We start from the raw sequence: 16,130 nt of genomic DNA, 5'->3' as shown, positions 1-16,130 counted from the left end.
CAAAAAAGGATAACTTTGTGATGAAATGTTTCTAGAAAAATAAAATACTCTTTAGCTGATATGCCTATCATAAGTTACAGTGCATTTAAATTACTGAAGACAAGAGGTGACTTACCTAATACAGTGAAGAGTATAAAGAAGATTGAATAGGCTCGATTCTTAGAATATGCAGGAAGCATCACTGTATCAAATTCAAAAACAGGAGAAATTAAGAATTTTTGTGCTTAAGAGGAAAAAAACAGGAGACTTCTATCCATTTTCGAAAATTGGTAAAAACTCTTACATAGCTCCACTTCAGAGCTGTATATTTAAATTATACCAAAGAAAAGACAAAAATCTTAAGAGTTACTTAAAGGCAAGAAATATCTTTGTAGAAACTTCCTCTAGCAATGAGAAGAGCTATCAGATAAAAGAATGGTTATAGCAGTTTGGAGACATCTTACTCTACTATCCATAGAAAATAGAGACCAGAGTTATTTCTGAAACAGATTGCTCACCATCAGGATTATTTGCAGTAGTTAGCAGCACCAGCAGTGAAGTCAGTGAATCTGGCAAATTCCGAAAATACCCCACCCATTCCTTATCCTGCTGGCCATCCTAGTCAAAGAGATGTTCATCTTTATCAGAACAACACTGAAGAATCACTAAGACTGTCTTACCAAGGAAATCAGTTAAAAATGAGTTTCTGAAACACAGATCTAACACATGCAAGAAGCATGAGACAAGCACAAAACTCAGACAATGAGTAGAAATGAAGTGCAATCACCTCACTTATTAATGACCATTAAAACATAAGGAAGAACAGCAAGCTCAGACAGACACAGGAGGTTCAAAACAGAAATGAGGTCTAGCTATGCCTCAGACATATGCCTCAGAAGGACAGTAATGTCACAAACAGGCAGTACAGGAACCAAAAGCCACCCTTCATGGATAGAAAAAGCATCATCTCTTAGCCTGCGAGAAATATTGAGGTACTGGAGCTAGCAGGACCCCCTAGCCATGATAAAAATCACAAACATAAGAGACCTTAAACATAGACTAATACCACCTTTGGTCTCAACTCACATTATAAAGCTGCATGCTTTTTATTCCAGCTATATCACACTGCACTCCATTGTGGAAGGAAAACTAATACAACCCTAAATTGTGCTGCTCTCTAAGACTTGTCCAAACGTAATTTGAGGACAAAATTAAAACAGATCTTGTCTATACTGAAGAGCAGAAACAAAACATGGATGGTGACAGTTGGGTGACTCCTCAGCCTCCTCAGTAACAGAGAACTGCCTTACTAACTACTGTGTTGCAAAAGATTCTTGAGTACAGCTCAAGAGCTGCTCTCAGACACCTACAGCTTTACTAGCACACTCACTGCATGGGTCATGTCTACTTCACTTCCCTTTTGAGCTCTGAATAGAAAGCCTCTGACACCCTCCAAATTAGTTATTTACACAAAAGCTACTCACACTACTTGGAACAGACATTTTCTCCATTTTCCGGTCACTTACATATGGACTGGAGGCTTTGTTTTGAATTACAGTAAGCTCAAGATTTGCACAGAGCACAGCCAGACAAGTTTTAGGTCTCTCTTCAGTAAAGTAGGTGAAGGTGTGCTTGAAGTATGAGCACGAGGCTAGCCCACACCTTACTGCACCTTAGTTTAGATCACAGTAAAAAGGAGAGTGCTATGACTACCATTAGTATACATGACCAGAATTAGAGAGCATTTGGAAAACATGCAACTGTTCTATTTTGAAAAAAATGCATTAAAAGAATGAAGATTCAAAATGCCACATACAGTATCAACTGAAACATCACATACAGTTTAAGCATCTTGGGGGAAAAAATACAGAAAGGTTCTACAGAATATAAAAAGTACTTTCAAGTACTTTGGTAACTATAATCATTGAAATTATTTTGTGGCTCAATACAAACATCAGCCACTCGGCTACAACTTTGATGGCAGCAAAATTTTCGACAAGAACGTACTGGGAGGCAGATCTTGGATCAGCAGCATTTTTTTTTTCCCCCAAATTCAAGTAGAGACAGTTAAAAATGCAGACTGCAAACATGAATCATGCAGTACAGAATAAACATCCCTTGAATCTGATTAGAAGACTGGAAAAATGTAGCTTTAGAGGACAAACATAAGACTGCAAAAGCCAGAGGAATTAATTTTGTTATTAAATGTATTTTTAAAACATTCTGAGTATTTTGCCTTGTTAAATACCACAAAACTGGTTCATATGGATATTAGGCTAGAGAACCAAAGAAAGGAAAGATAGACAGCTATCTACAATTTGTTAGTTTTCACCTAAGTTTATACAACATTCATACAGTTTAGGCACACAAAAATATATTCCCATCTGCTGAGAAAGTTTATAATTGAAATCAGACATGACATACAAAGATAACTCAAGAATACAGCATGCAAGTAAACAAAGGGAAAATGTGAGGAAGGTAAAGATCTCTGCTTATAATTCCAGAAATTCTGTAACACAGGAATTTGAGGAATTTGCTGATCATAAGAAAAACTACAGGCAGTCTAAGTGCAAATTGCATCAGAACAAAGATACAAAACTGAGATTAAGGAGAAGAATAATATTACTGGGAGAAGTATGCAACAAAATCTAGGTGATCATAAGAACGCATTTATAGAAGGCCTATAAAAGTAAGGATAAAAAAATTGAGTTTAATACAACAAGATAATTCATAAAAATATTACAGGAAAGGGGACATACCAAAGCACTGGAACACAAAAATCACTTTAACCACAAAATTTCAAATCTGCTTTTTGGGAAACGGGAAGAGAAGAAACAGGGGAAGAAAGAAAAATTAGAAGTCAAAAAGATCAGGGCAATGCAGGTGAAAAGCTAGCAAAGCATGGCCAAGGAAACAAGTATTGGGAGACTACAGGATATGAAAACATAGAAGAAATTAAATTAAGCAAGAAATTAGATAAGGAGAGGGAAAAAGAAATGAGTGACATAATATAAACAAAAAAGTGACAACATTAGAATTCTTGGACAGACAACAGCATGGGAGGTTTCAACAGAAGTAAAGAAAGTAACTGGAAGGGTCTTGTCTAGGGTAGCCTCTGCCACAGGCAGATTTCAGATTTCACAACTGTAAGAATGACATCAGTAGCAACAATACAAGGGACCACCACCATAAGCAAATAAGGATGCTAACAGGACTTTAGCACTGAGCCATCTATGCTTGCTATAAGCAGCAGAGCTAGACTAATTATAAAATAATGTGGCACAGCTTACAGCAAGAGTGAAAAAAAATCAGTTATGGGATGGGAAGAGTGTTGCCACTTTAGAAACAAAGTGCGGTCTGGAAAACATTCTTAGCTAAAGGATAAACAGATTATAACACTATTTTGAGGGGCCTTCTAATGCACACCTTCACAAACAGCACTATGCATTGGTAACATGCGCACTTTAAAACTTTCTAAACAGGCTTTAAACTGATCCCAGTAAGTCTGATGAAGTAACATGACCTTTACAGGGAAAACAAGTTTCACCAGTCTGATTAGAAAACCACACATGCAGCAGTTACCTGAGGGAAAAAAAAAAAACGAAAAAAAAACCACTGAGATCTACCACAGCATAAATACAATTGGTTACCTTTGTTCGAGCAAACAGCAGCATGGCAAACATGGTAAAGAGAGACAGATGAACAGCTAGTAGCAGAACAACACTATCAGAAAGAAAACATATGCATTAATATCAGCTCTTCTGCTAAAGATGCTAAGAACACCATATACAAAAACCCTATACTATTTTTAAGAAACTAAATGGAGATAACAGACATCTAAGTCTTGATTCAGTGGAAAAAAGAAACAAGAAAAACCCAACTCCCTTCAGGACCCCTTAGTTGTGAGGTCAGTGAGATTCCAGCATCTGCTTTTCTAAAGCTAGGATCATATTTATGTCTTCAATCAAGATACAACATCTCAGCTTGCATACACCTTTGATTTTCCTGGGACTTGGTTAAAAACGTAACAGGTAAGGATAGATGTTTTATAAACTGTACATATAAATAACCTATATGCACAGGGATAAATCTCCTTCAAAAAGCATCATGCTCTCTGGTTATGATTTCACCTGATGGATTTCCAGTTCAAAATTTCTAATAAGACAACAGGATTTAACACATATATTGCTAATACCACTTAGAAATGAACACTGAAGCAAAGCACTCTATAGAAGATGAGTGTAAAAAGGCATCCTGTTGTTTGGCATTCATGACCAGGAGAAAAGAACATGTATGTCCCACCCACATCTCTGAGAGGCTGCATTGGAGAAACATGACATAGACCTTTGACTAGCTGATGCTTCAGTTTTTCCCTTGTAAAAAGGCTGTATGTAACACATGCAGAATTAATAAAAAAAAAAAAACACTCAACTAGCATCAAAAAGAGTATCTGTCATGTAAACAAAGTCATATCACATGTATTCCAGAGAAATTTGGAACAGACTTAGGAGAAAGAAGTTCCCACAACCCTCAGTCCATCACCACCTGATCTCACCAACCCACTTACCTCAGCTAGACCATCAAGTTACTCAGATTACATACATGAGAATACTGAGAGTAACTAGACATATGCTGTGAAAGGATGTTTACTATGCTATTACCTACCTTGCCATTTCAGGCAAAGTGCTGTTGATGCTTTTTAATGTTTTCTTCATCATAGAAGAATTCTGAAGGAGAAAGAAAGGCCGAAGAATTCTTCTTATTCTCACACTCTGCAAAAACAGACCAACAGATTGAATATTGAGTTCCTATAATATTAGCATCACAAATATTTTTTAAGGCATGTTCGTTTCAAATATAGGAATTAACACATAGGAACAAAATTAACAATGTGACAGAAAGGCTGTGCTCAAAAGCTAAATCTGTCCTGCTGAATCACACAAAATGCAAAGGAGATTTTATAAATATAGGATGCCTGAAACTAAAAGAAAGAGATTGCTTTAAACCATGCACATTGAAATTTTAATAGCCTCACCAGGCCACTCATAAATAATCCAACTTTACTGCTGTGTAAATACAACACAAAGGTCAAGAGATGGCATTTCATATATTCTGCCAAGGTCCATTTTAAGAAGGGAATCACCAGCAAGCTACTTTCAATAAAGAAATAGATACAAATTTTGAAAATAAATTTGTCCATTTTCAGTTTTCAGCCATTCATCCTTCTTCTGTTTTTCTTTTTTTGACCAAAGCGCCTCCTATTGCCCAGTATTTTCTCCCTCTGACAAGAATCAGAGGTGATCATCTCAATTTTCTTTAGCATATGGTAAAGCAATTAAGCTGTTCCATTCCTGCATTCAAGATGCTCTGTCCAGCTTTCAAATCATTTGTGACTCATCTGCAACTTCAAGTATTTTAATATCTTGCATTTTAGTATCAGTCTTCCCAAGCCCATGTATAACAGCAGAAATCACTTTCTTCCTCAGTATTCCCTTGTTCATACATCCCAGCAGGTAAACTACTCCTTCTGCCACACTTTGTATTGGAAGGTCCTGCTCGACTATTTGTCCACTATCGTGCTGAAAGATTTTTCAGTCACTTCTTTCCAAGACACATTCCCTGCTCTGTAAACACAATCTTCAGCCTAGTTAATTAACTACTTTTGGACGTATTATATTTATTTTGCTTGAATATCAAAAGGATACGTGCATATTTTCAAAGCAAGTTAGGTGCTTATAAACTTAAGCGACATGTTCTTTCAACATTTTAAGATGATCTCCTTATTATTGTATCACATCCTGGTAAACAGCAATCACTGAAGCATGGAAAACTAAACAGTGGACCATTAAGAGTAGCAACCACATCCAACCTAATCATGGTTAATTCAGACAATTTGAAAAAGGTTTGAAAGATATCTGCAGGGCATTGATAATGACTGACTTGAAAACTTACAATTGTTTTGAACATTACAGCTCTTTCTCTTAGAAAGCAGTTGTTATACTGTACAATTACCTTTTACCCAGATATCGCTATCATTACATTTACACATTCAGACTCTGCAGATGAATCAAGTCAAGAACATAATTCTCTCAAACTGTATGACAAAATTTCTGCTATGCAACCAGATTCTCTGTATTTTTTGAATGCTAACAGGCTATTTATAACAGCAAAGCTTTATTTAATTTTACAGATGAATTTTGTATATTCTCCAGCTACCAAAAGCCTGAAAATGAGCCATTTCACCCTCCACTTAATTCATAACCATAACACATAAGCCCTATTAAATATGTCCTTGCAGCTTCTCCTCCTCTGCCTCTCTCCATAGCTACCCTGCTGATTGCTTCTACAGCAAGTGGCAGGCAGTTCTTACCTCTGTGCAAGAAAAGCTTAGCGATACAACCCAATCAGCAAGGGAAACAATTAATGTCAGGATATAAGCCATCAGCCATTTAGTTTTCCGAAATTCTTCCCATCCAATTAAATAACTCTGGAAAACAAAGTTTATTTTCATAATAAATTCCAATAACAAAGTCAGCACTGATATTTTTTCAAATATTGATAGTTACATCACTGCTCATAAAGATCTCCCTGAAATCTGAACAAAAGTACACTGACCAGAGATTTTTTTCTACAGGAACTAAATAAAGGTCAATGGAAGTGAGAGCTGCACACAGCCCATTTGTGAAGAATCGTTTGCATCTATTTAGTAACCACAAAAGAGACCTTCCAGAAACAAGAAGTATCCAAAGAACAGTTCAATTTCTAATTTTTTTTTTTTTATAAACTGGCACATATTTGATTATTGCAGATCCCATTTTTAATAGCTTAATACAAGTAGCCAAGCCAAAATCATTGATTCCATGTGAACAGAAGTTTGTATTTCTAAGAAATACCAGTAGACCTTTTCAACTAAAAAAATGCACTTGCTAATTTTTCCAGAAAGTAAATCTTCAATATATCAAAGCAATCTCATCATACAAATCTAAAACTCGCATAATACTTCTAAGTCATTTTTCCCAATATATAAAAGAGAGAATAAACACACTGACTATCTCTACTCAGTTGCCCAGCACACCTAGTATTTCAATATCAGATAAAAGTGACACTCACCTTCACTGATACATCAATCATGAACACAAGGAAGCAAAGCAGCTCAATGCTTTCTGTTAGGCCGCACGGGGGATTCCATGGAGGAAGGCGATATCGTATATCTGATGTGACAGTAAGTGAAGAAGGTGTTTCAATGAAAGCCAAAGCCAGGATTATAGTAATGGTTAAACTCAAAATCCTGTTTGGATACAGATTAAAAAAATGACACACAAAAATGAGACAGAGGAAGAACAGAAAAAAATATTTATAGTAAAGTAAGTTTCTTAGAATATCAATTTTTATAATGTTATATTTAATACAAATGGCTTACACCACAACACGGCACTTAAGATGCTGTTGTCTGCATTAAAATAAAAACAATCAAATATTAGGTGGTGTTCCTTTTCAAACTAACATCAGCACACAATCTTACTGCTATTTAAAATAGCTAGAAATGGAAACTTTAAGAATTTGAACACATGATGCTGTAAATCCACCACTCATGTCAATAGTCAATCATGCAACAGTCCTACAGCATTCCAAAGAGCCATCGACATGACCACATCTTTGCATGTCTTGTTACTTTCTGCTTCTACCATGTGCACATGTAATCATCTATTTATTTCCTTGAGCAAGTTCTTTTAAGGATAAAAACACAATTATCTAATTAACTAACAGGGATGAAGAATAAATTTTTTAAAACTTACTTCTAAACTAGAAATGGAAAAAGAATACCAAGTTCTCACCACTGGCAAATTCTTGAGTAATACCACCGATAAAGCCAAAGGGATTTAGAGTCCACACGGTGATTTATAGACCGATACTGAAAGTAGAAAGCAAAAAGGATAATTCAAACATTACATTTGGTCTCTGTCTCAAAGACAAAGATCAAGTTACCAAAATAAACCAAACCCTAATCAACAACAGTTCAAATCTTGAGACACTTTCAGTTTCACAGTAAGATACAGAAATTATTGTACATGTTATTATTAACACGGCATTCACCAATGATTGTACCTTCTTAACCTAAGGATCACACAGTAGCAGTTGCTCAGATAATCAGACGTTGCTGCAGCCATCTGAAGCAAGTGTTACTATCACCATTTTACAAATAACAGCATCTGTAATAATAATTCAGTGCCTGTTGTTTGTCCACTAGCTAAAGAGGTGCAGTCATTTAGCTCACTTCTCTAGCAATCATTCCATTGAAGGGTCTCCTTTTGTCTTTCCCATCCAAGAAGCCGTAAGATGCAAATGATTTAATTCTGAAAATAAGAGCTAGCCTAGATTTCAACCTAAGTCTCTAAACAAAACCTGCCTTAAGGAAGAGCCTGTCCTTCTTCAGAATGGGCCTGCTTTTGCCACAATCTGTGCAGCTGCTCCTTGCAGCCACTCCGGCGCTGCTGTTACTCTGCCTCCTCCAAGTACCAGCTTCCGGAAACATGAGCAGACCTTAAATGCATCTGACGATCCTCAGAAATCTCCCAAACAAAAGTTATTTGAATACAGCAAAAAAGCTCAAGAAACGTCTTCTAACATTCCCATTGCCTAGGGCTACTACCAGGAAGGTAACAGGATCTAAGAATATGCAATAAAGGCCAGTAAAGGCAAAAGAGGATGAAGGAAGGCTTCCAGAGGCGATAAGCTCAGATAAAGCAACAGAATTCCAGCATCTTGCCTGAAGCTAAGCTCAAAATGCACCAACTCTTAATTTAGGTAAGTAGCTAGGTTTAGAGGCAAATTATAGGGTTTGCTCAGATAGTTTCCCATAGCAACAAGGCCAGTCACTCTTAAACAAAAACAAACCAGCATCCCTTTCAAGAAGCTTAAGGAGAAGATATTATATATTTCAACATAATTACTGCGTGAAAATTATGTTTTTTCTAGGCAGAAGTTCACCAAAACTTGCACATCACAGGAATCTGCAATTCTGATTTTGCGTTGTAAAACAAGATGATGTTATGTGGAAGTTGCCTGAACATGCGAAAATCTAAAAACGAGCAGAATGTATGGCAAATATCTAGCATGGGAAGTATAATAGCTAAGAAACAAGTTATATTTACCTGTATCGCATCTTCAATAAATACTACAGCTTGGTTTACATAAAGGTCATTATCAGTTCCAGTAGCTATGAAGTTAAAAAGAAATAAGAATCATTTGTTGTATCTTGGACAAACCCTAGAGCTTGCTTTTTGTTAACAGAAGCACCACAGCCCAGGTTCTCATGATAAAGGGCACTGAACAAGCACAAGAAAAAAGCAAAGATGCAGCTCCTGCCCTAACAAAGGACCAGGTGAGTACAAACATACAAAAAAATTTCTCTGCCACTAAATTAGAAAGTGTTATAGGTAATGAAGCTGTACCTACTGTAATGACAAAGTTAAATACTATGGTCACATAGTGAATATGAACTCTGAGGATGGGAAGGAGGATTTAATTTTCTCTGCATTGTATACACAGTATTTCTCTCTCAAATTCATTTTATGTATGTGTTCGCATATATGCATATGTACACACATGTATAAATTTACAGATATATGCATATATATGTATCGTATATGTACACACACTGACACACACATACTGCGTGCACATTTGCACAGAGCTTTAACTATATTCTACTACCTACAAACTCACTGGGAGTAGTCATTTCTTATTAAACACTTCCCATATACCTCTAATAAGACTGAAATACCGCCTTTCATATTAAAAGCGCACCCAAGTTCATCATCGGACACACAGTTTCATTAGAAATCAGTCGTTCCTTGGATGAGCAGATCAACAGAAGCAGAACGTGCCTAAGGGTTCAGAGACAGAGAAAAAGCCATGCCATAAGCGTCTCCAGCTCTTAAGGTCACCATATTTCTTTATAATATTCCAAATTCTCCCATTTCAAGAGAGATAAAAGTGGAAAAAACTTAACCATGTCATTCATCTTCCTATATTTTGTGACAACACTCCCTTACATTTAAGTTAATTAGCTAAATTACACTATTAATTAAATAGCTATCACAGGACTGGGATATTTCCACACAGAGACAAGCCATAAGTAGCACAGCTTGTATTTTGTGACCCTACTTCTTCATCAGTCTTTATCAAGAAAAAAAAAAAATCACCCCTAAATGGGATGGCAAAAACCATTTCTGTTCAATTGATAAAGTATACAGTCGAGCTCAGCCGAAAAAAGATCAGACACTAGTATTTTATGTTTTTTTCATTTAAGGGATGTACTGAAGTTTGGATTGATCTTGTTCTCACTAAAATCAAAAGTTTTCATTCATACGAGAACAGAATTAATTTTTTTTTAATATTTGCTCAGAGTTATTACCATATCAAACAGATCAGAGTTCAATACACAGAAAGAACTGAAAGTACACAAAGTGAAATAAAGAAAAAAAACCCTCACCAAATTAGTTACTGTAGAGCATTTCAAAACTCATTAATGAAAAGTTCACACTAAAATACATATAAAGTAAGAATGAAGGGCAATCACTTTTATCTTTGCTTGACGTTTGATAGTTCAAAGTAACTGATTTACCTAATTAATTAGCCCAACAAGAGAGAGAAAGATAGTCAGTGCTAAATGAGGAATAAAAGTCTCCCTCAGAGCAAACGGACAGGGCTAGAGACACACAGAATACATGCTACTGCGACCTTCCCAGAGAGGAACCGAGTCCCAGCAGCAGTTCAGGCCATCTGCTCCCAGGAGACAGCGATCATACGAAGGGGTACAATGAGAGAGTCAGTCCAAGGTTAGCACGACATTCTCCCTACTACTGATGAACAATGCCAGAAGCACCACCAATTTCAGTCCCAGATGACTGTGTTCTGCAGGACTCAGCTGCATCAATTTTCTGGGAAATCTGAAAGCAGTTTTTAAACATCATCGCTTATCTCAACATAAGCAACAACACATTTCTGTACTGCCTCTGATATAAACCGCAATGCAAGACTAAACATTAAAAGCACAAGAGAAGCAGAGTTCATGCAACAAAGTGCTTCTGATAATCCTATCTTTTTTCAAGACTTATCACACCAGTGAGGTAAATATAAAGCTGTTTAAAGGAACAGTGTTAGTTAAGTGAATATAAAAAAGGAGCAAAAATTTCAGATTCTTATAGTGCGCAGTACAAGCTTAGCGCTGATCCCAACGATTCCGAAAGGGCAAAGCCTAAGCAACTGCCGTTAACTAAAACAAAAATTACCATAAAACGTTTATTTTTGCAGTTCGCAATTTAAAAAAAAAAAAAAGCATGCTCCACGCGTGCTACCAAAAGATACCTAATTTTGCAACTCTTAGTCACAGCGAGTGACGCTTATTCACAGCTGATGAGTAAAGCACTGCCCAGCTTGCCGTGCAGAGCCCATGCCCAGCTGAGGGGGCAGACGGCAGGCGGGCAGCTGCGCCGGGACGGGGGGCCGAGCTAACGCGTCCGCTGAATGTCAGCGGGAGCTTTTCAGTCTCTTAAGTGCGAAAAAAACAAAAGAAGTTTCTCAGGCTCAATCAGGGCTGAGCAGAGCGGCGGCGCACCGGAGGAGCGGGGGCCCCGCAGCTCTCGGCGCAGGAGCCGCGGGGCGGCAGCACAGCACGGCCCGGCCCGGCCGCCGGCCGCGCTGCAGGAGGCGGCGACGCTGCTTTCTGAAGTTTCGGCTCCGCTCCCCCCGCTCCCCCCGCCTCGGTGTTCCCGGCGACAGCGAGGCCGCGAGCCTCGGAGGGGAACAACGCGCCGAGGCCGCAGCGCCGAGGCCGCAGCGCCGCGGCCGCGGGGGCTACGCGGCGCACCGGCCCCGCCGCGCCACTCACCGTCCTCAGGGGCGCCCGCCGAGCGGGCCCCGCCGCCGGCCCGCCACAGCCGCCGCGCCGCGCCCGCAGGCCGGCTCCGAGGCGGCAGCAGCGGCTCCGCCTCCGCGCCCGGCTCCATGAGCAGCAGCAGCCGCCGCCGCCGCCGCCGCGCTCCCTCAGGCGCGGCGGGGCGGGGCGGGGCCGCCCGGCGAGGGGAGAGGCGGGGCGGGGCAGTCCGCCGGCACGGCCCCGCCCGCTGCACGTGACCGCTGCCGGGGCGGCCGTCAGGCGGCGCGAGGCGGCCGTTAGGCGGCGCGGGGCCCGCCTCAGGCACCGTCCCTCCCCCACCTCCCGCGGTCTCTGAAACTAATCTGTTCAAAGTTGGGGGTTTTAAAAGACAGAACAGCGCATCCTTGATAGAAAGCGTTGTTCTTCGTCCGAGTTTAGAGAGGGGACCCAAGACGGCGTTAACAGGAAAACCCTTCATGAGGGACAGCAGCTTTTTCACTTCGTGGCAGCTGTAAATTTGATATAATCATCTGCAACTCCAGCACCATTGCTGTTTCCTTGCTTATGCTTTTAAGGTAGTTATTGCCTCACAGGGGTGAAGGGTTAGAAAAATGCTGTATCAGTGTTGGTATTAGTTTTGGAAATTAGACGGAAAATGATAGCAGGAAGGCGTTACAAAAAACAGCTCAGCTGTATGGTGTCCTTGACAGTAACAAACACTGCATGTATTGGTCACAGCTCCAACAGCAAGACAATAACGTCCAGAAACAGTAGCTTTCCTGAAGTCTGCTCTCCACCTCAGCTAAACCTGTCATGAAATAAGCCCTACCATACACTAGGGTCTGAAGGCAGAGGTCATTTTTCATATAACTGCTGGCCTTTAGTAGGGGACAAGCCAAAGGCTCTTGCACCTTCCCACAGTCGAATACCAGAGCAGATTTATGACTTGACCTCAGGATGGGAACAAGCAGAGTTTCTTCAAAAGGACTATGGGAAGAGCAGGTATATCACAGACATAGATTCAGATAACCAATCATGTAAGAAAAAACACAACAAAAAACCACAGAGATTTAATTCATCTAAAGACTTCCTTGCTAACTACCAGGCTGGAAAAGATGACTAGTTTATTTTGCTAAAGCCTTATGAAAACAGCTCCAACTGTCCAGCTACGTCAACTGCTCTCACTACCCATTTTGTCTCTTCTCTGTAAACAGCTCTGAACGTACCTAAGCTAGCTGTTATCGTAAGTCAGGTAAAAATGAAGTTAGAAATGATCACTTGCTGCTTACACATTTTAAAATAATCATAACACTAAGGTCCCTATTCCCAGAAGGTATTTAATTAGTTGGGTGACACAGAAGCAAATAAGGACAGAATGCATTTCAATCTAGCTCTACTATACTCTCCTTATACTACTCGGACTATTAAAAGATGCTTGTCTTTTGCCACCATCCATCCCCTTCCCTTTCCCCATGGTCCCTTTCACACACGCACTTTCATTGTTTAATTTGGTCAGACCGCAATTTCAAAATGGCATGAGTTGGGATATTTTGACAACTCTACAACATTCTCTCCCACGTATTACAGGCCACAGCAAGGTAACGATAAACAGAAAGTAAATCAATCCATCTGTTTTACTGCTCAGCCTGGAAATCCCAGAGTAAGTCCATCCTATACTGTTTAATTGACAGCAGAGTAGTTTTGCCTTTAGCTGCAAGAATGGCTGTACATTGTGCTAAGGGAAAAATCAGACTTCATTTCTGTTTTCCACTAGTTTCCAAATGAATTGGGGTCAGATGAAACATGAATTTTTTGTGAGCTTAAGATGTAGGGAAAAACTCCACGACATTATCTTTACTGAAATAGTCATCACTGGTAAAAGTGAGCATGTCAACAGCTGCATGTCACACCTATTTCCCATTTTCAGTAGGCAGGAAAGTGGTGGTAAAACTGGACTAATTGTTGACAAATGTTGAACTAGAGGTGTCAGATGGAAGAGGTACTGTGAGATTTTCGGGACAGCAAAAGGAAAATATATGTGGACTAGTACAATCTGTATTCAGCACTAGCCCATAAGAAATAAAATACAGCTTGCGCGCACACACACACACACACACACACACACACACACACAAAATGCTGTTGCTAAGAAACATGCATGTCTTCTCACTAAGTGTTCAAAATGCTCAGGGTAACCAGAATAGCAGTGAGTGCATAGTGTTAGAAGTTAAGTTAGATGATTTTTGCTATTATTTTTTATTTTAAAGAAATCAAGGTTTCTTCTTCTTTTCCCCTTCTGTGATTGTCAGGAGAAGAGGGAAGCAGTAACTTCAGAAAAAGAGAAATAAAGAAGCCCTCAAATACACAACAGATTCCAGAACTTCTGTTCAAAATTCATCCATTATCTCTGGCTCAAAGAACTGGAAACACTCAACTGCAGAGAAAAGTGAGTGCGAGCTGCCATTTTCCTTCAGATGAACATACACATTCTTAGCACAATCAATCTCTAATAGCGTAAACTAGCTATGTATTTAAACCAATACCATATAATAACCCTACCAAGAACAATGCAGCATCTTTAACTCCACTTGAATCAATTCTACTCTCTGGATTGTGGAGAACAACTGCGGAGAGTATGCCCTTCACCAGATATATTTTCCATTAGCAGCCATTTCAACAACAGTGAGCTAGATCTAAGCTCCCCTGTTATAGTGGTGTAGCATTGTTTGCCCAGAACTTCAAAGGCATTTCTAGTTTCCCCTATTAAAAGCGCATCTTTCACCTCAGGATGACAAAAAGTAAAGGAACTGACCACACATTAAGTCATCAGGCAGAAGAGGGACTGACATGAAGGAACAAACCTGTCCTTGTTCCTTTTTAAATTTTCCACAGCATTGAAGAGATCAACAAAGCTGTGAAGTTGAAACAGCTCTTGTAAACAATGATTGGAAGGTGGGTAACATTAATTGATCTGTAAAGGAAGCTGGCTTGATACCTCATTTCTAAAATATTCACTCCATTTCCAAGTGCTTTACACCCAACAAGCTTGATTCCAGCAGTAAAGTGACTGCATGGGCAAGTACAGCTACTTACTGATTGCACAGTCAGTGATAACAAATCACACTCAGCTTTTCGACAACGAGCGCCCGAGCAAGTGGTAATAACAAAACTGGCATGGTTACCAAACTTGTGTCTTCTCTATTCAAGATGCCATGCACTAGAAAACGTTTCTTATTTCAGGTACACCAACTGTCATGCTACGAAGGTTTGGTAGTAACGACTGAGACAGTAACATAATAAAAAAAACTACGTTTACTTCCTCACGCAAGCTCTTAGATTAGTAACATCCATTAAAATAATGCGACTACTAATTCAGAAAGGATAACCTGAAATCATCGATTACTGATTCAGAAAGGATAACCCAAAATAATGCAATTACTGATTTAGAAAGGATAACCCGAAACCGTCAGTTACTGCGCTAGTAATTCTGCTTATCCCTGCTTGAAAGCTTTCTGGTTCACTCTCTTAGTGAGAGGGCTCTCAACCTCGAGGAGTTACCTTAACCCAGCGTCCCAGGAAAAGGGGAGGGGGGGGAGTGCTCACAGTCCAGCTGGAGAGGATGGTCAGGTCACGTTCCCGTCCCTGCTCAAACTCTCTTAGCTGCCAAGTCTCTTTTAATACGGCTGGGGCTCTGGGCAAACACTGCTTTTGCTGACCTCTGCGAGTTTCATAACAACAGGACTGTTTGTCTGCTTGGAAGGACCCTGCTAGTGAGGCAAGACCACAACACCTCCGTATCGTTTCTCCCCTCCCTGCAGGTCCATTCAGATTCCTTGGCCTTGTCAGGTGGCAGAGTTCTTTAGTCCTGTTAACTCTTCTAGTCTGCAGCCTTGAGCATATCAGTTGGCAGACTTTTTCAGTCCTGTTAACTCTTCACTCGCTCAACACCAACCTATCTGTATTCATCAAAAATCCCAGGATGGAAGAGACACTGCATCAATTTTATTTATAATCCTTAAGATCTTTAAAATTCAGCTGAGAATCTTGGAGGAGAGTAACCATTAAACAATCCTTGAACATCCTTATGAAATAGGCATTGTTCCTCTCTGAAAAAATGAGGTCAGAGGTTTTAAAACGAATTGTCACAAGTTACACAACAAGTAGATTCAAAACAAGAAACTGAACTCCAATTTGGAACCCGCTAAATTCAAGGATACTACTCATGTTTCACTCATATGTTTTACGTTCCAATACCTTGCTGAATTCTTAT

The 16,130-nt window shown here is 39.5% G+C and overlaps 1 protein-coding gene across 4 annotated transcripts in view; it reads right to left on the bottom strand.

Moving 5' to 3' along the window:
• Window positions 1-11,990, bottom strand: part of TPCN2 (two pore segment channel 2) — a 38,528-nt gene extending 26,538 nt beyond the window's left edge. For all 4 annotated transcript variants that reach the window (XR_010884122.1, XR_010884120.1, XR_010884121.1 and 1 more), the window contains exons 1-9: window positions 11,873-11,990; window positions 9,132-9,196; window positions 7,815-7,891; window positions 7,090-7,267; window positions 6,350-6,466; window positions 4,645-4,751; window positions 3,630-3,702; window positions 498-597; window positions 116-181 (exon numbers count right to left, since the gene is read on the bottom strand). Coding sequence is in view for 1 of the 4 variants with exons in the window: in XM_067296262.1 (XP_067152363.1) it covers window positions 116-181; window positions 498-597; window positions 3,630-3,702; window positions 4,645-4,751; window positions 6,350-6,466; window positions 7,090-7,267; window positions 7,815-7,891; window positions 9,132-9,196; window positions 11,873-11,990 (901 nt within the window). In the remaining 3 variants the exon portion in view is untranslated. The remainder of the gene's footprint in view (window positions 1-115; window positions 182-497; window positions 598-3,629; window positions 3,703-4,644; window positions 4,752-6,349; window positions 6,467-7,089; window positions 7,268-7,814; window positions 7,892-9,131; window positions 9,197-11,872) is intronic.
• Window positions 11,991-16,130: the final 4,140 nt, after the last annotated feature.

The sequence above is a fragment of the Apteryx mantelli genome, chromosome 4 (assembly GCF_036417845.1).
Source record: "Apteryx mantelli isolate bAptMan1 chromosome 4, bAptMan1.hap1, whole genome shotgun sequence".
NCBI lineage: Eukaryota > Metazoa > Chordata > Aves > Apterygiformes > Apterygidae > Apteryx > Apteryx mantelli.
Note: the sequence above shows the minus strand (reverse complement) of the source record. Positions and strands in the feature narration are given on the sequence as shown.